Source organism: Trifolium pratense, linkage group LG7 (genome assembly GCF_020283565.1).
Source record: "Trifolium pratense cultivar HEN17-A07 linkage group LG7, ARS_RC_1.1, whole genome shotgun sequence".
NCBI lineage: Eukaryota > Viridiplantae > Streptophyta > Magnoliopsida > Fabales > Fabaceae > Trifolium > Trifolium pratense.
Genome location: NC_060065.1, coordinates 58,033,256 through 58,054,736, shown reverse-complemented (window position 1 = coordinate 58,054,736; position 21,481 = coordinate 58,033,256). Strand labels below are relative to the sequence as shown.

Below are 21,481 nucleotides of genomic sequence, written 5' to 3'. Positions count from 1 at the left end.
TTGACATGTACTAATTCATTGAACAAATGCAATTATAAGATTCTGCATGTAAGAAAAGTTTTGGTGGGTTTTCCATATAATATGTGTTGTATGTCTAACCTTAATATTTTCCTATTCTGAGGCAGACACAAAGCTATCCTTTTCTTGTCCTTATCCCTTATTTTGTCAAGATTTTGAACCCAAGCCAACTTGAACATGATCTGGGAGGAATAATCAATTTCAAAAAGTTATTACTTGTCCATCAATTGTCAGAGAATTTCTTGCTAGGTACCACAGTATGTGGTTTTCAATGCAAGTCCTTAGGCCTTAGTCGCTTGTGTCCAACACTTTGTATTGGTTGAGGGAAAGTGAAAGGTTAAAGGGGAGAGGGGGGGACCTTATTTGCTCTAAATCGTATTACTAGATGATTAGCAAATCATCATTAGAATTTGGAATATAGATTCTCTCTTGCAACTGCGTCATGCAGTTATAGAACCTTGACCCTCTGATCTAAATAATAGTTGAGATTGATTACACTTACTTTACCGATTGTATAATTTGAGCGTTCGATCTCGGATTAATGGTCGAGATTGGTAAATGTGTGGTACTTCTATTGTAGGGTCTAGAATTTGACTATTGCCTGAATTATGCCTACACTAGTGAAGATGTGTTTTGGAGACAAAACTAATAATAGTTTTGCTTAGTGGAAACTAACTAACATTTTCAATTTCATATTCAACTTTGCTACCTAATCTAGCTAACACTATTCTTTATGATTAAATAGTAATTCCACTTGAAAGAGAAACAATATAACTTGAGTGTTTTGGAAATTAAATAGCTTATAGAATGATGCCGCATGTGGTGTGGGGTAAAAGAAGCATGATGGTGATATAATATTGAAGACATGAATTATAGATGGAGATCTTTTAAGGTAAAAGTTAGGATTGCCTGTCTCTAGATTGGAATTTTTCATTTCATGCTTTTCTACTTCAAAGAAAAGACATGAAATTGACTCTTCTGAAATTCCTAGAATAGGCTTCAATTATTAAGTTTTTAAGGCATTAACACTATCATTCAAGAGAAATATTTTTGGTAAAGGAAAAGGATGAAAAAGAATGGTCCCACACCTAGCTATAACAGAAAATTACCCCTGATAATACTAGTGACCATACTTTGCGACTATGAAACACTAACATAGACATGAACACTAGACACGACACTAACATGTCTATACTGGTAATAATTTGAGAAAATGAGTTAACAAGATGTATCATGTCAGACACCAAACATGTCTTTAATCAGAAATATTTGTGTTATATAGGTCGGTCATATCATCTCAATAATGAGATATCTAGAAAGAAAAGCACTATAAAATATGAGACTGTTCAAACAACAAAGGTATACTTGATTCCAAGTTTCAATAGGAACTTATCATTATTAAGCATGAATATGTAATTAATTAAATTGGTTTCATCCTGAAAACTTACATTAAAGTGATTGAATGTTGTTAGTGTCCTTAAACATGATCTCTCTCTCTCTCTCTCTCTCTCTCTCTCTCTCTCTCTCCACAACACAAAAACCAATGTCTTGTTTTTTTGGTCTTGCTATATTAGGACCTTGTAACTGTAAAATAGTGACATCTGTTTCTACAAATATGTAACACAGAATTTATTGCTACATTACATCATTCATAAAATTTCCTATTTCTTTTTTAACCAAACTTTGATCACATATATAGGAAAAAAAAACATTGCATATTTTCCTCACATATGGACCTTCTAAGATCAGAGCCATGTTCATCTCATAATTTGAACATCTTATTTTCTGAGAAGAAACAGACAGAAAATGAAGAGAAAAAACATCTCCTTGATTTAAGTCTACCTAGTAACTATCCTTGTGATGATGAGTCAAAGCAAGAACTCAATCTCATAAACTGTTTTGATACAGAAACATCGATAAACTCGTCCTCGGAATCTAATCATGGTAATGAATTAGAGCCTAGGATTTTCTCATGCAACTACTGTCAAAGAAAATTTTATAGTTCACAGGCACTTGGTGGACACCAAAATGCACACAAGAGAGAAAGAACTATGGCAAAAAGAGGACACAAAGCCGCGGTTTCGCTAGATTTTGAACACAGGTACTCAAGTTTGGCTTCTCTACCTCTGCATGGATCCTATAACAGATCATCGTCACTTGGAATTCAGGTGCATTCTTCTATGGTTCACAAACCTTCTTATCAAACACCGTTTTTCGGTTTGTCCCGTTCTCGTGCTCAAAACCAGTGGCAGAAACTGCCTATGTATTCACAACAAGCAATTGGAAATCTTGCATCAGAAACTGATGGATCATCTTTGGCTAGTGTTATTCCTACAAGATCAGGTAGGTTTTCACCAACAAAGGTGCAAGATGGATTAATTGGAGGTTACTGGTTGGGAAATAGTGCTACTACTACATGTTTAAAGACTAAACAAGAGGAGTTGCAGAAACTTGATTTGTCCCTCAAACTCTAATTTCTTGTATTGTACCCTTCATGTCATAATATTGAATATTGTGTCTTAATTTTTCTGATCATGTTATTACTTTGTCTTTCTGGTTTATTTGCATGTTATTAGAAAGTTAGATCCTCTATCAATTCAAATTTGCTTTGTACAATTTGGAGGATATGGAATTTCATTAGTTGGTATAATTTGAAACTTAATGCAGCCAAACTTTCTTAATTAATTACTAATGCAGTTTATGTTTAAGGTTCAATCTAAATTATGTGTGTGGATCTATGAAGCACAAACACAAATACCAGATACGGCACAGACACTGACACGTCTACGTGGATTTTTCCAATTTTCCATTATTAGTCTTGCTAAGATAAAGATATACTCATTGTAATAAGCAATGAGGTTAATTGTGTTTGATACTAATTATGGTAGTTGAGAGAGAGTGTAGTTATTGTGATTGTGAACCTAGGACTGTGTTTGGATCTGGTTATGTCTGTCTGAAGTTTTAGGTGACAGTGGACCATACTGCGTAGAAAATTGAATGCTAGCTAGTTAGTGACTGTCCTTATTTTTTGATTCCTATGAAAGAAAGATTGGTCCACCAAATTATGTAATGTAATGTAATGTAATGGTTGTAGTGATAGATAGTCACAGTGAGTGACTGCTACTTTGACCCACTTGTAGTTGGAGAAATTGACCTTCCCTATTCAGAGGGATCAAACAAGTTGGTGAGGTAAGCCACGTTAAATATGGTACCCACAATTCTCAAGAAACATAAGTGTTAGTTTTTTTATTTTTTTATTTTCTTTTAAAAACAGGATACCTTTCGCACGTAAGTGTAAATACTAATTTCTCAAAACGGATAAAATTATAATAAACAGTAAAACTCTTCTTAAAAAAATTTAACATTGCTATTTGAGTCGGTTAACACTAATCTAGTCATATATATTAGGTACAACTATCTATGAGTATTTGTTTCGTTTTAAAAATAAATATATTAGGTTGAAATACAATTTCAATTTGAGCATACTCCAGACTACAAATTGAGAAAGCTTCTTTGGGCGCTCTTGAGTTTCTCATGTGACCTTCTGATTTCTACTTTGTCCTTCTGTTATTTAAGTTACAGATGTTATAAAAATGAAAAATTTGAGAAGGAGATATTTTGGTAATTCCAGAGGGCGAAAAAAACTCTCCCAAACTAAACTAGAGGCCAAGAAGCCTGAGGGGCCAACCCATTAAAGACATATCTAAATATTTGGATTGACATCTCTGCATCTTTTGAAACCGTAATGTTCCCCCTAAATCTTAAATATCAGCAAATATATTTTGACAAAGGCTAGAAAATCTAGTGTATAATCAACCTACATTACTCTCTCCTTGGAATAATTCATCTCTTGTTTGTAAATAGACGACCCAACACTAAGCGAAAGGTACACATTTTCAATTTCGTTACCTCTTACTCTGTCATTCTCATTCTGACTTGAGTGTCACAGTATTTGCATATACCGTCCCATCTCTGAGGTGACAAAACATTGTTCAACTAGTTTTACCAAACTTTCAAAATAATATTTTTGGCTCCATGATGACGGTCAATTATATGATGTTTTTAGTAGTAATTTAGGTAACTTTAATAGCAGTTAAAGCTCAAAAGCAAGCAAATACTTGGAAATGCGAAGTTACTTGCCCAGAAGCAAGAAAAGTGGAAAAAGCAGCAAAAAGGGTAAAAACGTAATAAACAACACAAGCTATCGTACCAACGATGAGGTCCAGCGTGGCGCGATGAAAAGGCGGTTTAAATTGAAGAAAATCTGCAACAAATCTTTTCCATCGTACGACGATGACTTGTCATCGTGGCACGATGATGACTGCAAAAGAATGCAGAAAATCCTGATCAAATCTTCCATCATACCACAATATGATCCATCGTGGCCACGATGAGGCAAAAAATACATGTCATCGTGGCCACGATGGGTGCGATGGACGCGCAGAAAAGCCCAAAACCCAGCTGAAAAACTATAAATAGAGTCTTCCTCCTCCACTATTATTCGTTCACAAATATTCACAGAAATTTTCAGAACATTGAATATTCACTCTAGAGTTAGGAGAACTCTAAGGAGGAGGCAAGAAAGCCAAGGAACTCCAAGGCCAACAAGGTTCTTTTCTTTCTGTCTTTGTAATTTATTTTCCCTAGGTTAGGTGGAGTCGAGAAACTCCCTTACTAATGTTTGGTTTTGTATAATTTAGGTATAAATTCAGTTGTTTCTACTTTCAAACTCTTTTATCGTCTGATTTTATATTTATTTTAATACTGATCACATTAGAATAAAATCTAAGGACCTAGTGGATATCGCATAGGAAACGAAGCTAGTAATCCCGAACGAAGGACGGTGTGCTATGGCCAAGATGAGACCGTTAAATTCAGTATCTGAAGTCTTAGTATAAGATTAGAACGAACGATAATTTCTACCTGGGGCATAATTAACATTAGTTAGAGGCACACGTGACAGCTTGTGACACATGGGGCCACTAAGGTAATGATACCAACGTTTGTAACAAAAAAGTGGAACCTGGGGCGAGGATATTTAAACAGAGTAAGGGTAACCACTAACTAGGCTCTGAACAGTTTGTAATAGAAATAGGGAACGAGTGCTTCTGAACCTATTTTTAATAGTCTAATTCTGATAGAGGGAAACAAGGGAATAACCACCAAGCAGGAGTAAGGGAGGGATCCGACCATACTTAACCACCTCGTGTGGTCACACACACAACATTTATTTTTCTGTCATTTACATTCTGTTCTTTAATTTCCTGTCATTTACTATTACCAGCAAAGATACCTTTCAAACAAATAAAGTGAAGACAACTATCTATATTCCTAAGTGAAATTAGTAATTTTGGCACAATCCATGTGGAGAACGATAAACTTATCACTTTATTACTTGGTAGCGATTCTGTGCACATGCAGAACCACTGTCACTCCCTAATTTTCATAAGCTTGCAACTTTCAATTTGACTCCCAATATTTAGCCTCTTTTATAAAAAGATGATCATAACTGATTTTGACCAAGTACATGTGACAAGTGACTTACATGTCATGTCACATCAACTTGTTTTATCACATATGTTGACGTGACATGTGAGTTACTGTTCACGTAGTAAAACATGGTGACTGACATATGAGTCACTTGCCATATTTGAGTTGACTTGGTCATGAGTCAAAATTACAAGTTTGTGAAAGTTAGGAGATCAAAAATATTATTTTAAAATATATGAGGTCAAAATTGCAAATTTATAAAAAAAATTAAACAAAAATACAATTTAGCCTAAATAATAAGTGGTTGTAAATTGACAACTATATAAGCATTTGTTAGAATACATCCATTAATATTTTTGAAAGTACTTTACCAAAAAAATATATTTATGAAAGTACTATTTTAGCAAGTTTTACACTTAGGTCTAGTTTGAATTAGCTTATTTTTGAGCTTATGCAAACAGCTTATGCAATATAAATTAGGTTTTATGTTATTTTATAAGTTGACACTTATGAAAATTGTATTTTTATAAGTTATTTTATCATAAACTACCTTGACAAACTTATAATAATACATAAAAATTGCATAAGCTGTTTGCATAAACTCAAAATTAAGCTAATCCAAACATTAATTATTGATGAAACTCAACTGAGTTCCGCTTTCACATCATTTCAAAAGAAAATATATTTATTGATGATCATGAATCTTGATTGCCTTGATTTCTTACCTACACAAGATATCAATCTTATAAGGAGGACCCATAATTAAATTTGTAGGTCCATCTCTAGCTGATGTTTACAACCTAATCTCATGCATATTAATCATAAAACATGTTTTGTGTCATAAAATTAAGACACAAAAGTAACTAAAAATCATGTCAATATACTAACTGTTAATGATAATGATGATGGTAATCTAATCTAACACTAATAATAGTAATATGGATGTTTTCCAAATGTAGAGCTTTGGTTGGACTGTCTATTTTTGCTTGCGGTGGTATATATGCTTCAGTCTTCACCACACTTTTTTTTTTTTTTTTTTTTTTTTTTTTCATTTTCCATTATTAAAACTAAAATATAGAACTTTACTTTTCTGTTTTGCCACTAAACCAAGAAAGAAACACTTGTGAAAATAATGCACTAATACAAATGGTTTACATTAAAAACGTGGAAGTGTCTTTTTGCTAATACTCCCTCCATCTCTAATTAAACACTCTTTAAAAGAAGAAAATCTTTTGTACCTAAATATAAACTCTTTCAATTTTTATTTTTCTTTACAAGAACTCTAGGTAATTCTAATTAATAATACAAATCTATCTTAAAATATGAAATGATAATTTAGTAATAGTTGTACACAAAATATAAACATTAATTATTTTTTTTATATAATTAAACTTTGATTTGCTGATTCCAAGCAAATTAAGCATGCAGGAAAGGAAATCCAATCCAAGAATTGTACTACTCACATCACATGGGACGTATGAGTAAATTATGTAGTCATATCATATCATATCATATCATATCATATTATTACTAGGAGTAAGTTTTTTTTACATGAATTACTAGTAGTAAGTTAAAAACCTCGTACTGTAGGAAATCATTAAACCTCGTACTGAATCCTGTTTTGCCCGGGTCTAGTTAGAAAATGACAAATGAATTTGGGCTGGACATATTTCTTCAAGTGGCCCAAAGGCTAAGTACTCTTACATTCTTGTTTTTGTAATTTTTTTTTTCCTTTGAATTGCTCAATATTCCTCTCATCTTATCCTATTTATGGAAGATATTTTAATAGTATAAATTTTATAAAAAAAAAAATTCGCTAGTGTAAATCTTACCATAAATATTTATTTTTTAGTAGTGTATTTTTGTGTGTGGACAATGCAGAGGAAGAACAATCACTTTTTTCTTTTGTTGGTTCAAGAAGGTAATTCCAAAATATTTGGAGATTATCACATTGAACTTTTAAACAATTGCACAAGTAGAATTAGACAATTGTACCAAAAAAATAAAAATTAGACATGATATTTTTAGTCAAAACGCTATGACATTATGTTTATAAAATTATAAGTATATAGGTGTCACTTACTTATATGTTGTCCATTTTTTCATCTGATATGAAACTTTTACTTACATTTAAGACACGAAAATCAGAAAGAATACTTTTGAGATAAGAAATTTATCATCCGATACTATTATTAGATTATGAGGGGTGAAAATTTTAAAACATAGGTATATAGATGCCATCACTTTAGATGATTTTTTTTTATTGGTGTAAACTTTAGATGAATTAAACTAGTGATTTCATTAATCTCTAAATCATTGAATATTAAAATGATTTTTTTCATTAACGGTAATGAACCCATAAATTAATCAAAAACTTTTAACTCGTTTTGGTTGGATTTTTGCAATTGAGTTGCTGGAATTTGTATAGAATTAACTGGCCAAATTTATTTATATAAAAACGGATTTTTGTTCTTATTACTAGTAACTACTATTAATAATAATAATAATTAATCAGTGTGAATCAGCTAGTATTATGGTACACGTTATGTACTTGAATTGTACGGTGTATTTAGATGATTCAAAGGTATAGTAATGAATTGCCACATGGTAGACTAGAAGCAATGGAATTAGCAAGGTCAAAACTAACTCCACAAGTTTCGCTACTATACTTTTTTGTGTTAAACTTAATTAATTTGATATTTGAATTGGTTAATTATAACACAAAAAATTATAGAAATGATGAAAATAAAATAGACCAAGTTTGTTGCTGAATGAGTGGGAATGAGTGATTTTAGAGTGAGAATTCAAAGGAGAAACTCACTCACACACACAAGTACCATTCATCAATCTTCACTTCTATACTTATAAATACATATTCACATTTACTCCATAATGTACTCATTCATTCATACACAACAATCAACAACAAACTCTCTTTTATCTCTTCTCTTTAACATCAATTACAACCAATAATACTAATAACAACAACAACAACAACAACCTAGAACAACAACATGACGAGCCTCGAGGATATCAAGAAGGAGGCTGTTGACCTAGTAAGTTTTTCTACATTTCTGCATGCATGCTCACTGTCTGTTACATTTTATTTGTTATAACTTATATTGATTCATATATGTTATGTTATGTTATTAAAAATGCAATGTGGTTGATTTGCAGGAGAGAATTCCTGTCGATGAAGTGTTTCGCGAATTGAATTGTACCAAAGAAGGTCTCACTAATGAGGAAGGCCAAAAAAGGTTGGCTGTTTTTGGTCCAAACAAATTGGAAGAAAAGAAGGTAATCAATCATGCAACTAATCAATTCATAAAAATATTTTTAATAGTAGTTACTAATCTTAATTAATATGCAATTAATCAGGAAAGCAAGCTGCTTAAGTTCTTGGGCTTTATGTGGAATCCTCTTTCATGGGTCATGGAAGCTGCTGCTATCATGGCTATTGCATTGGCTAATGGAGGGGTATATGTTCTTCCTTTAATTAGTATTCTTGTCGCATTTGAGATTCTCTTTGTCTCAATGTCTCTTGTAACATATTGCAGGGTGAGCCACCAGATTGGCAAGATTTCGTTGGAATCACAGTCTTGCTGGTCATTAACTCAACCATTAGTTTTATCGAAGAAAACAATGCCGGAAATGCTGCTGCCGCACTTATGGCAGGACTTGCTCCCAAAACCAAGGTTCTGAGAGATGGAAGGTGGAGTGAGCAGGAGGCTGCTATATTGGTACCAGGAGACATAATCAGCATCAAATTAGGAGACATTGTCCCAGCTGATGCTCGTCTTTTGGACGGAGATGCTCTTAAGATTGATCAATCCGCACTCACTGGTGAGTCCTTGCCTGTTACCAAGAACCCTGGTGATGAAGTCTTCTCTGGTTCCACTGTTAAGCAAGGAGAGCTCGAGGCCATTGTAATTGCTACTGGAGTCCACACCTTCTTCGGTAAGGCTGCTCATTTGGTCGACAGCACTAACCAAATTGGTCATTTCCAACAGGTACTTAATTCTTAATCGCCTGTCTTCAATATTGTCTTACTAACCAATATATAGAAAAAATTGAATTGACGACGAATTGCATTGTGATGATCAGGTGTTGACAGCAATAGGTAACTTCTGCATTTGCTCAATTGCTTTGGGAATGATCATCGAGATTGTTGTCATGTATCCAATTCAGCGCCGAAAGTATAGAAGTGGAATCGACAATCTCTTGGTGCTTCTCATTGGAGGCATTCCAATTGCCATGCCAACAGTTTTGTCAGTTACCATGGCTATTGGTTCCCATAGGTTGTCTGAGCAAGGCGCTATCACAAAGAGGATGACAGCCATTGAAGAAATGGCTGGAATGGATGTTTTATGTAGTGACAAGACTGGAACTCTAACACTTAACAAACTTACTGTTGACAAGAATCTGATTGAGGTATTTTCAAGAGATACCGACAAGGACATGGTAATTTTGCTCGGAGCAAGAGCCTCTAGGGTGGAAAACCAAGATGCTATTGATGCTTGCATTGTTGGAATGTTGAGTGATCCAAAAGAGGTTAGTAATTTCATGCAGAGAACATTCATAAAGTCCTTGTATTGGTTAGTGAACTCATATTATAAATCTAATGGAACCAAAAAACTCATACTGCTTCTTATTACAGGCTAGAGAAGGGTGTACAGAGGTACACTTCCTGCCCTTTAATCCAGTGGACAAGCGTACCGCCATGACATACATAGACACCGATGGTAACTGGCACCGAGTAAGCAAAGGTGCACCGGAGCAGGTAAATAAATATACATTTCACCATTCATATTTCATATCTTTTGTTACACATTAAAAATGAATTTTTGAATTTCCTTTCAGATTATTGAACTTTGCAATCTTAGAGAAGATGTGAAGAAGAAAGCTCTTTCCATTATTGATAAATTTGCTGACCGTGGTCTTCGTTCTCTTGCTGTTTGCAAACAAGTGAGCTATACATGCTTTCTTACTTATTAATTATGAGTTATGGTTGAATAAATCAAATAAGTTTTAATGAGGAATTATGCATACTTTTTTAGGAAGTGCCAGAAAAGACCAAGGAAAGTGCAGGAGGACCATGGCAGTTTGTCGGTCTGTTGCCTCTCTTTGACCCTCCAAGGCATGACAGTGCAGAGACCATTAGACAAGCACTTCATCTTGGAGTAAATGTTAAGATGATTACTGGTGATCAGCTAGCTATTGGTAAGGAAACAGGTCGCAGACTCGGCATGGGAAGTAACATGTATCCATCATCCTCCCTCCTTGGTGAACACAAGGATGCCTCAATTGCTTCCCTTCCGGTCGATGAACTTATTGAGAAGGCTGATGGATTTGCTGGTGTCTTCCCTGGTAATATATACATACATATATTTGTCTCTATTATCAATTTTTCCTCTAAACTTAAATTTAAGCACAAAAATTCAATTTAAAATGCAGAACATAAATATGAGATTGTAAAGAGACTCCAGGACAGGAAACACATATGTGGAATGACAGGAGATGGTGTGAATGATGCACCTGCATTGAAAAGAGCAGACATTGGAATTGCGGTGGCTGATGCAACTGATGCAGCTCGAGGTGCATCCGATATAGTCCTCACGGAGCCTGGTTTGAGTGTTATCGTCAGTGCAGTCCTCACAAGCAGAGCTATTTTCCAAAGAATGAAGAACTATACAATTTATGCAGTTTCCATAACCATTCGAATTGTGCTTGGCTTTATGCTCCTTGCTCTAATTTGGAAATTTGATTTCTCTCCTTTTATGGTTTTGATCATTGCCATACTTAATGACGGCACAATCATGACCATTTCGAAGGATAGGGTGAAGCCATCTCCTATGCCAGATTCATGGAAGTTAAAAGAGATTTTCGCCACAGGAATAGTGCTTGGTGCCTACCTTGCTGTTATGACTGTTGTCTTCTTTTGGCTCGCTCATGCATCCGATTTCTTCTCGGTAAGATTAAGTGATTTTATATGATTTTCATCATTTTCAGCCTTCATGCTTAATCAATAAAGTAAAAAATATTTTATAGGAAAAATTTGGAGTGAGATCAATCAAGGAAAATCACGCAGAGCTCACAGCTGCAGTTTACCTTCAAGTGAGTATTATTAGTCAGGCTCTCATCTTCGTTACACGCTCAAGGAGCTGGTCTTTCGTTGAACGTCCTGGCTTCTTGCTTATGTTTGCCTTTCTCTTAGCACAACTGGTGAGTTCATTTTGGTCTTAACTTCCGGTTCTTAATTTTTATGGCCTCTTTGTTATGGTATTAATTTGTTTTTTTTATGTACTATGACTTGTTAGTTGGCCACATTGATAGCTGTGTATGCACATTGGGAGTTTGCAAGTATGCAAGGAATTGGATGGGGTTGGGCAGGTGTCATTTGGCTCTACAGCATTGTTACCTACATCCCATTGGATATCCTTAAGTTCTTCATCCGATATGCCTTGAGCGGCAAGGCATGGAACAATATTACTGAAAATAGGGTAAAATATTAATATCCATATATAAGGGCTAAAGATATATTAAATCCTTGTATTAATATGTCTAATATGCTTATTTGTGTTGTGTAATGTAATGCAGACTGCCTTCACATCAAAGAAGGATTATGGAAGGGGCGAGAGAGAAGCACAATGGGCTGCAGCTCAACGCACACTACACGGTTTGAATCCACCAGAAACCGAACAAGTTTTGGGTGAAGCTAACAGCTACAGAGAATTATCTGAACTTGCAGAACAAGCCAAGAAGCGTGCCGAAATTGCAAGGTTAAGGGAGCTTCACACACTAAAGGGTCATGTGGAATCTGTTGTAAAACTGAAGGGACTTGACATTGAGACAATTCAGCAACACTACACTGTTTGAGTGATGAGAATTAGCTAGATTTGGAAGAGAAATAGATAAATAGATGTTTCAATATGTTGCCTTTGTCATCTTAAATTCTCATTTTGGAATTTAGAAGAATATGCAAAGGCTTTGAAATAATCTGTTAGGGATATCCTAACATAATCCAACACTTGGAGATTTTGCAACATGTACCAAGGTTGGAGGGGTGGAAACACCAGATGTTTTTTTGCACTAGCTTGATTTAATTTCATAAATTCAATGAAGCTTTCCTATCTTTCTTCATATTCTGTGTGATTCATTTTACTACTTAATTTATTGCATTGATTCTTTTATGAATAAATGTGACAGTAGAGTGCATGCACTTCTATATAAAGCAATTGTTATAGACCTATCTTGAAGATTAGTACACTTTAATGCAGGGAATAAAATAAGCTAAGAGCCAAAACTAATATATAATGAGTCATATAAAAGTGTATATCTAGTATGTGATGTAATGAATGGATATAGGACTTAGAGATTAAAATAGGCTCAAGATGAATTAGTTAATTGTAGGTGATTATTCATGTTCTGTACATGAATAATCACCTACAATTAACTAATTCATTTTGGGCCTATTTTAATCTCTAAGTCCTATATCCATTCATTACATGCGACCTCCACAATCTGATTTCCTTTTCCTTCAATCAAAATTTGCATCTTCAATCAATATTTGATGAATTTATTAACTACTGATGGAATTGGAAAGTACTATCTCAAAGTTGAATAATTGTACTAGCTTAAAATGTCACAAAACTTCTCCAGGTAAAGTTTCAGTACTAGTTACTCTTAACATTTATGTGACATTTTTTTTGGTACAAAACATTTATGTGACATTGTTTTTCACATAATTGACAACACATAAGGAGGGAATTTGTTTAGAAACAGAAATAAGGTCAAAATTGAAATCCAAGTATTATGAACACAGATTTTCCAACCAAACACCTAATAGGCAAAATGAGAAAATCTTCATATTGTAGGATAAATCAAATTTCGCTAACTTTTCATAAATAAACAATCATTTATGTTAGGATTAATTAAAGAATTAAATGTAGATATGATAACTACATGCTAAAATAAGATAATTAATTTTTTCACTATGTACTACTTTAGAGAATCCAAAAACATATTCAAAAAAATAAAAATAAATCCAAATAAATGCAAAATTTAGTTCTATAAATTGGGTTGAGTTGAAATCCTTATTATCTATTGGTATTATTCTTGTTTCCTTTTTCTTTTATTGTAGAACCAGAGAGCTTGTGTTGTTAAAATGGTAAAACCTAACTCCAATAATCCAAAAAAATTGGTTGATTCTGTTGAAACCACTCATCAAAATCTAACCTTAAAAAACATGGTTGTTGCTGCTGTTAAGGATAAATCTTCAATTTCATCTAACAAAGAGAGTGTGACTGTAGAGAACACTACAACAACTCCAGAACAAGGTAAAGTACCATTATTGTATCTTTCTTGTTCTAAAAATGTTTAAGAATTCAGAAAAATAACTAGTTTGATATTAATTTTTAGGTGTGAAAAAAGGATGTGGTAGATCAAAGTTGCATGAGATCTGTGCTGCTAACCATTGGAAGCCTCCTGTGTTTGAATGTTGTAAAGAGGAAGGCCCATGTCATTGCATAATGTAAGTCTTCTTGTAAATCATTATTTCTATTTATGAACAACTGATAAATATTATTCTTATAATCATGGAAATCAAAATTTCTATATTTGACACATTTTCTATAAGTGGAATTTTCTTAGCTGTGCTTTTTAAATCAAGATGACGGATGTAAGAAACTCATAGATTATGTTGGTATCCAGCTAAATCTATTGCAATATTTGTTTTATTGTATGTTTGGTACACAGTGAGTATGTCAGAGTCACAGTGGATCCCGTGATTCTGGCATTCTGCATGATACCAAACATAGGCTTAATATAGTCATTTATTGCCATTAAAGTTGTTCAGTTTGTTATCCAAATATTGTCTAACATTTGAGTAAACTTGGAAAGAAAAAACATGCCTTTATGTTAGTAAATGTATGACATTCTTATTATATTGCGTTGCCCTTTTTTATCACTCATAATGAAACTTTAAGAAAAATCAGTCATAACTTATCTTTTTGTTGTTCTCGGTGACTAATTCATGTTTTTTTACAGGTTTACCTTCAAGGTTATTATTGAGATAAAGATAAGTAAAGTGTCAAAAAACGTAGAGATAAGTGAAAAATCTAAAAACATTATAGAGGTTTATGGAGCTCCTCATCGAAAAAAGAAAATGGCAGCGGACGATGCAGCCGAGGGTGCATTATGGTACTTAAAGCATGTAGGTTTTGGTTTGAAGAATAAATAAGTTAAAGTACAAATTATTGTATTATTATTGCATATCATCAACAGCCAAGGTTTCCGCTTCAAGAAAGTTATTTCATTCTTCGGTGATGCTATCTAGACTTGGTTGCCAGTAATCAGAAGACCATGCTCTCTTAGGAGAACCTCTTTTTTCTGCCAAATTTGTCTTCCTCTTCCTATTTAGTGTATTGCTATCACAAAGGTTAGTGCTGCTCGACGGTGTTTTTGTTTCCTTTGTTGCATCACTGACGTTTGCTTTAGGTACGCCTCCGTTAAATAGGCGCACAAAGAATTTATCATACGATGAACCACCATTTGATTCATTTACATCTATACTCTGATTTCTAACATCTGATCTGGTTTCTGATTTGTTGCTCTCATTTTTTGAATGTTGCTTATAGTTATTAGATTTCTTTGCAATACTTTTCTTCCTGAAGATACAACAAGTAGAGATCATACCATCATCTTCAGTTGCTGTGCGGGATTGTGCGTTTCTGGTTTCATCAAGTAAAGAACCGATTGTAATTTCACGAGCAGGAGAGGGAGAGTTCCTTGGAGAAAGACCTTGAAGCTTTCTTATTGTGCTTAATGGTACTACATAGAACTTTTGTCCAAGCGTGAGCACCGTATCTGGTTCAACAACTGCCCACGGTTGCTGGAATACAAACGGATATGCAACACAGCATCTCGGATTGCGGCACATAATCTCAGCTGCAGTCACAGGTCTGTCATGAATCTCAACACGACCGCCGGGATGGACAATTCGGAGAAGCATGGTCTTTGAATTATTAGTACAAATCCAGCTTGAAGATGGCATGGTTTCTATGTATCTTGGGAGGAGGAAGAGGTTAAAGTGGGAGCAACTTTCTGTAACCTCATTGAGAAGCTTTGGAGAATGGAGAGTATAAATAGCTCATGAAGGTCAACAGAATAAAACAAAATTACATGATATGTGGCTTACATTGTCATCATAAAAAATAATCTTCTTGGTCTTGGCTGTTACTGATATCATTCATTGATACTATCGTAGCATTTGTTTCCTATATGACATAGTAGATTGGATTTGTATGCATATTTTTTTCTCTTGTTTCCATTTACTGTTATTGCATTTGTCTCCTAGTAAGCATTCTTTTTTTCACCATGGAACTTTAAAAGTTTCATAATAGAATCTTCCTCTCCTTTGTTCAAAAGGACCTCCTCATATTGCTTATATTGGTCACTCATTAGTTTATCATAGTAATCAATATTCTAACAATTTTGTCAAAAACATAACCATTATCTTAAAAGATAAATAATGACATTATGAACATGTTAAATAGGCATCATGTCTTGGTGCATTTTTGGATTGACTATGAATGAGTTTAGCAGAATAATGATATGTTACCATAATTTTGACAAAAGTTACACTTCAGAGCTTCAACAAAATTTCAGTGTCATTGTCATTATGCGCAATGTTGTCAAACTCGTCGTGATTCCAAACATAAAAATGATGGAGGTGACTAACATTTGATTTTCATTGCAAATTCATACAATCTATTTCAAATACCAGTAAGATTTTAGATTTTAGCCAAACTAGTATCACAAGAATCCTAACTATACTAGATAAGCCATATTAGAAGCTTTAGAGTATATGCTTAAGCTAAAGTATAAATTCTTGTTGGGAAGTGACAAAATTTTCTTGAAGTTGATGGCCATAAACAATCAGTCAACATTCGTGAACCTCAAGAAATTCTGCTGATACTTGAAAAAGCAATGTTTGGTCATCTGGATAATATTCCTCTGTTTTCTAACCCGCGTTCTTGTTGTTTTCCTTAAGTTTAACTCGAAAACAAATTTAAAATTTACATGCCTTGTCCGAAAACGAAATGGAATCAATTCATGCTTAGTTACATCACATATAAGAAACAAAAGGATGACCATCTGGAACAAGATGGCTGCAATTGAATATTCCTCTTTGAAATAAATTAAAACAAAAATGGCGAAACAAAAGTGCTCAAATACTACGATAGAAAACAGTTTTTAAAAATCAATTACAATTTTCCGAGCTGATTGGTTCTGTAACTCTGAGTGACCCTCCAAGCTCTAAGGGTACCAAAGGAATGAGAGAGTGCAGAACGTCTGTTATAAGTGGTCTATAACTTGGTTCTGCTTGCACACATAGCACAGCTACTGCAGCAACCTGTAGAGTAGAATGTTAAGATGAATTCAGAAGTAGCATTTATCACTAAGCATTAAAACATGTGATTACATAGCTTCTATTCAATGAACCTGATATAAATGCTTCAAATCCATTGTGTTTTGGATAACAGGATCTAGAAGACTTGGAAGCTTTGATCTGTCAGTTAGTTGAGGCATGGCCTACATATTGAATTTGAAAGTCTTAACCATCAAGAACAACAAAAATTAAGTATTCATCCATATTCTCAATTATATAACAATGCATACCCATGAAACCAGAGATTGGTATTGGTCTGAGGACATGTTCTCCATTGGTTTTCTTCCGGTAAGAAGTTCTAGAAGGACAACTCCAAAAGCATAAACATCACTCTTATCGGTTAGTTTACCTGAAAAACTTACCATTGTTAGCTCCATTATTAAATATAATCTCATACACCAATCAATATTAAGCAAAATAACAACTGAAAAACTAATAATATATACCATGTGATATGTACTCGGGTGCCACATATCCCAAAGTTCCCGACATCTTCATGTTCTTGTGTTGCATGCCAGAAGCTACAGCAAGTCCAAAATCTGATAGCTGAATCACAAAACTCAGTACAGATGTAAATATAAGTACTACTACTAGTACTAATTAACAACATTAAGTTTAATATGTCATTTTAAAATCTAACCTTAGCATTAAAATTAGAATCCAGAAGAACATTGGAAGATTTTAAGTCTCGATGAACAACAGGAGGATTGGAATGCTCATGGAGATATTCTAAAGCTCTAGCAGAAGAAATATGTATCAGTCATCATCATAGATAATATAAAACTAGGGTTATACTAGTATTCATTAGTTTTTTACTTTAGAATTATAAGATTCACAAACTCACCTAGCAACATCAATTGCAATTCTTAAACGGATATACCAAGTTAAAGATGATCCACGAGTAGGCCCTACAATTGTTAATACCAATGAAAAAATATATATAATTGTTAAATTCCAAAATGGGATATTTTTCTCTATTTTTCAAATTAACATTAATGAAAATGTACCATGCAATTGAGTTTCCAAAGAACCACTCTCCATGAACTCATAAACAAGAAACCTCGATTCACCATGAATACAATAGCCTAGGAGTTTTATGATATTCTGATGCCGAATTTTGCTCAACAAACTCACTTCATTCTGCAATTCAGTGCAATAACTAAAGGCAAATTCAGGATGCCAGGAAATAGTACACATTCAAATGATCTAGTTATAAAGGATCATCACCTCAAATTCTCTATCAGCATCACTGTCTGCTTTCTTGACAGCAGCCTGAAAATGTTCATCAAAACAAGCTCTATATACAATTCTAGAACCACTCTCTCCCATAATATTATCCGTGGAAAAGTTGTTTGTGGCAGTCTCTAACAACTGAAAGTCGAAAATAGCAATTGAACTCTTCTTATCAGCCATTCTTGAGTAGTTAAGTTTAGCACTAACAGAGCTTAAGGTTTCCTTTTCCCCTTTTGCAGCCTCTACAAGTTCAAAAAATAAATGAATGAGGGACAGAAAAAGAATTTCCAGTGCCTGCATTACCTCGTCTCGGTTAAAAAGAAAGTGAATCACCGATTTAGTCTTTGAAATTATAGGTGTAAGGCACTTAAAGAAAACTCAAAGTAATCGCAGAAATTGTAAATCTTCTATCACAATAGACCTTTAGAGACTAAATTGACTGCACAAAAAGTCTAATATAATTGGGGAATTTCACTTGCAGAATTCATTTTAAAATTAAAATTTCGTCAATTTCTTTGGACTACGATTAACTTACACCTAAAATCTCATGGACTGATCAGTGATTCACTAAAAAGCATACCCAAATAAAAGTTTCACAACTTCACAGGTGAAAACAGAAACCATACCTATGGTTCCTTGGCTTTTACTAGCGGAGCTTTTCAAGTTTTTATGTCGACGGAAGAAGAAATACAATAAGAACAGAAAGATTCCAACAAGAAGAGAAGCACAAGCAATTAGTGCTACTAGAATTCTCTTATTCAAACTTTGGTGGTGCACTACTCTAACCTCCTGATTTCCTGTATCATTATAAGACAATACAACAGAGATTATTAAACAGCATACTAGTATTCTAAATCAATATATAAATGAATGAATTCACATGAACCTTGAATTTAGTCCTTATATTATCAATCTCTCTTATTTCGTCCCTAAACTATAGAAATATAACAAGTAGTTCGTAAATTATTATTAATCCATCAAATTAGTCTCTTAGTTAGCTTCAAAATAGGAAAAAGAGGCGTAGACTAGATATCCTCTGTGCACAACGGCAGAGACTAATCTCTCGAACCTCGTGGGATCCAAATGGGCGACAAACTCTCCCTAGAAGTTTTAACGCTGCTGCAAAACCAAGCCAACCAAGAACCTTGGTTAAGCAAGAAGAGACTTGTGTCATCTCATTTAAGTGCTCTTGGATGAATTAAAAATAATTATATTTCTATAGTTTAAGACCAAATCGGAGAAAAAGTAATAGTCGATTTGTTCAAATTTCATGTATGAATACATCAGTTATGAGATCTTCAAAGTCATAAGTAACATTATAATATCTACTAAGTTAGCACAATTGAAGAAACAAGCTTGTTTGATAAAAAATTAAGACAAAGTTCATGATTTTCCAATGACTTAACCAAAACTGCACAATTCACTAAACAAAATTTGTAACATCCACCACAATGAAGGAAAATTGACAGACCATAACAGAGAAAATAGAAAGTAAAAAAGTGAGGTTTTTTGTGTTTGAGGTTTCAAGTTCAGAACTTTTTAGTATATCAAACACTACAGAATAAGGATTTGTAGATAGTTTACCTGGAGATTGAGGTTGTGCATTTGCATGAAGAATTGTTGAGGAAAGAGAAATGTGAATGAACAGAAAAACAAGATTCATTTTTTTTTTTGAGTGAGTAACTTAACTTGTTGTGTAAAGAATGTTCTTTTCTGTTCTTAGTTCAATTTTTGAATCAATTTTTGGAAGTGATTCTGTATACAGAAATGGACAAATGCAAAGCTCTCTTTCATAGAAACCGATAAAGCACTTTTTTTAATAATCCATTTTATGAATGAATGAATGATAGTAATACTAGTTGGTTTCATTTATTCATGAATCATGAGTCTGTCTAGAGAGAGTGAGAGAGAGAGAGAGAGAGAGAGAGAGAGAGAGAGATAAGGAACAACATGGAACATAAAGAGACACGTGGCAATAATCTAAAGGTGAGAGAGAGTTGAAAAGTTATTAATGAGAGGTAAGGGTTTGTTAAAGAGGGACCATATAGCATTGCATATGCACACAATAGTTGATGATGTGGGTCATAATCATTGATACACCAACAACTTTAATGTGTTTTGCCCTTTCTCTTTTCCAACTCAAATGAAAATGAAACATACAAATACAAGTAGTGTGTATTGGCCTTTAGATTTTTACCTCTTCTTATTTTTCTCATTCATTCACGGACCCTTTGCTTGTCAAATTGGTGGCTCATCAATCACACCTTAGAATTTGCCATTTCAGATTGGTAACAGTTTTTTTACTACTAAACTTTATTTGTCTCGCCCGAATTTAAGACTTATATATTAGCAAGTTTTTAGAATTTGGTATTAGGTTTAATTCATCCTTATAAAATCGGTTTGTAAAGTGAGGATTGTCTCTTATTTATTTGTCTAGGCTAAGTAACATCTCATGTGGAGTTTCTTGACACAACAAGTAAAATATTGTATATATACAAAAAAAAGTTTGAGTTTATGTGTAATCACGCAACCAGAGTTAAAAGTTACTAATTTTAGTTTTTTAAAAATCAAAATATTCTTTTTTCTATCGACCGTGTTAATGTATGTAATATGTATGCTGTGACCGCACATAATCAACATTAAGTGTGATAAGATTTGAACCTAATGACTTATAAACAAAGAGGTTGGCATGTAGTACATCTATCTAGGTGTCCTGCTAACAACATTGTTTACATGCATTATTAGATTGTCGCAATCTCACATGTAATTTTCACTAAACAATCCGGTTCAAACCCTATTGTGAACACACATGGGAATAAATTAAAATACTAGCAGTAGAAAGTGGGTCATAACTATAGTCATGCAATGCATGTTGTATGATTTTACTTTTGTATGTGAATATGAACTAACTAGGATGACAAGGTTGGATAAACTTTATATATAGGAGGCGTTACAACAATCACAAATGTCACGTGAATTTGTTACAATATTACATAGTTACATACTAGTACATTAGTACACCAAAAAATCCAAAGGAGATAAAAATATAAAAATCAAAATAATGGAACAACTTGAACAAAATCACAAAGTGGCAGGTGGAAAATCAATTTGCGTAGTTGTACAAGGATGAGGATTGGATTTGACTGCTCTAGTGTCATTAAACGGTTTAAATTTATTTAGTCTAATTTGACTGTGTTTAATCTTAGTCATTTATTTCAAATTGGACGACTAATAATAGTTACTGCGTCCACATAGTAATTTAACTCTGAATCCATTTTACATGCAAGTTGT

General features: G+C 33.6%; 4 protein-coding genes across 6 annotated transcripts; 3 read left to right on the top strand and 1 right to left on the bottom strand.

Annotated features, from left to right (window-relative positions):
• Positions 1-1,467: 1,467 nt before the first annotated feature.
• On the top strand, positions 1,468-2,710 carry LOC123899822 (zinc finger protein 1-like). Its single transcript, XM_045951051.1, has one exon. It carries the CDS (start codon positions 1,749-1,751, stop codon positions 2,490-2,492), a length of 744 nt encoding a protein of 247 aa, XP_045807007.1. The 5' UTR covers positions 1,468-1,748; the 3' UTR covers positions 2,493-2,710.
• A 6,191-nt stretch (positions 2,711-8,901) lies between these two features.
• Positions 8,902-12,437, top strand: LOC123899821 (ATPase 9, plasma membrane-type). The gene is made up of 10 exons (XM_045951050.1): positions 8,902-8,985; positions 9,066-9,518; positions 9,613-10,059; positions 10,166-10,288; positions 10,369-10,473; positions 10,566-10,875; positions 10,963-11,477; positions 11,557-11,730; positions 11,826-12,008; positions 12,106-12,437. Exons 1-10 carry the CDS (start codon positions 8,917-8,919, stop codon positions 12,382-12,384), a joined length of 2,658 nt encoding a protein of 885 aa, XP_045807006.1. The 5' UTR covers positions 8,902-8,916; the 3' UTR covers positions 12,385-12,437.
• Positions 12,438-13,587: 1,150 nt separating this feature from the next.
• Positions 13,588-15,833, top strand: LOC123899819 (ribonuclease 3-like protein 1). 3 transcript variants are annotated; one of them, XR_006805739.1, is made up of 4 exons: positions 13,588-13,844; positions 13,927-14,038; positions 14,554-14,944; positions 15,144-15,833. XR_006805739.1 is itself a non-coding variant. In XM_045951049.1 (3 exons), exons 1-3 carry the CDS (start codon positions 13,673-13,675, stop codon positions 14,744-14,746), a joined length of 477 nt encoding a protein of 158 aa, XP_045807005.1. In that variant the 5' UTR covers positions 13,600-13,672; the 3' UTR covers positions 14,747-15,833. The 3 variants fall into 3 exon arrangements, 1 of the variants encoding a protein (XP_045807005.1); XR_006805740.1 differs by having other exon boundaries at positions 13,600-13,844; positions 14,554-15,003; XM_045951049.1 differs by having other exon boundaries at positions 13,600-13,844; positions 14,554-15,833.
• A 742-nt stretch (positions 15,834-16,575) lies between these two features.
• On the bottom strand, positions 16,576-20,167 carry LOC123899818 (probable receptor-like protein kinase At1g80640). The gene is made up of 10 exons (XM_045951048.1): positions 19,775-20,167; positions 18,817-18,987; positions 18,185-18,432; positions 17,965-18,097; positions 17,802-17,865; positions 17,598-17,694; positions 17,404-17,503; positions 17,188-17,306; positions 17,011-17,100; positions 16,576-16,921 (listed from the first exon to the last, which is right to left on the bottom strand). The coding sequence occupies exons 1-10, from the start codon at positions 19,851-19,853 to the stop codon at positions 16,769-16,771; spliced, it is 1,254 nt and encodes a 417-aa protein (XP_045807004.1). The 5' UTR covers positions 19,854-20,167; the 3' UTR covers positions 16,576-16,768.
• Positions 20,168-21,481: the final 1,314 nt, after the last annotated feature.

Bases quoted from the DNA above. Each gene is read 5' to 3' on its own strand.
- LOC123899819 (XM_045951049.1), top strand. From the start codon at position 13,673: ATGGTAAAACCTAACTCCAATAATCCAAAAAAATTGGTTGATTCTGTT. The intron at 13,845-13,926 runs GTAAAGTACCAT...ATTAATTTTTAG, and splicing joins TACAACAACTCCAGAACAAG to GTGTGAAAAAAGGATGTGGT. The intron at 14,039-14,553 runs GTAAGTCTTCTT...GTTTTTTTACAG, and splicing joins GGCCCATGTCATTGCATAAT to GTTTACCTTCAAGGTTATTA.
- LOC123899821 (XM_045951050.1), top strand. From the start codon at position 8,917: ATGTGGAATCCTCTTTCATGGGTCATGGAAGCTGCTGCTATCATGGCT. The intron at 10,060-10,165 runs GTTAGTAATTTC...TTCTTATTACAG, and splicing joins TGTTGAGTGATCCAAAAGAG to GCTAGAGAAGGGTGTACAGA. The intron at 12,009-12,105 runs GTAAAATATTAA...AATGTAATGCAG, and splicing joins ACAATATTACTGAAAATAGG to ACTGCCTTCACATCAAAGAA.
- LOC123899822 (XM_045951051.1), top strand. From the start codon at position 1,749: ATGGACCTTCTAAGATCAGAGCCATGTTCATCTCATAATTTGAACATC.
- LOC123899818 (XM_045951048.1), bottom strand. From the start codon at position 19,853: ATGAATCTTGTTTTTCTGTTCATTCACATTTCTCTTTCCTCAACAATT. The intron at 17,695-17,801 runs GTGAGTTTGTGA...TTCTTCTGCTAG, and splicing joins ATTGCAATTGATGTTGCTAG to AGCTTTAGAATATCTCCATG. The intron at 17,307-17,403 runs GTATATATTATT...TAAGTTTTTCAG, and splicing joins ACCCGAGTACATATCACATG to GTAAACTAACCGATAAGAGT.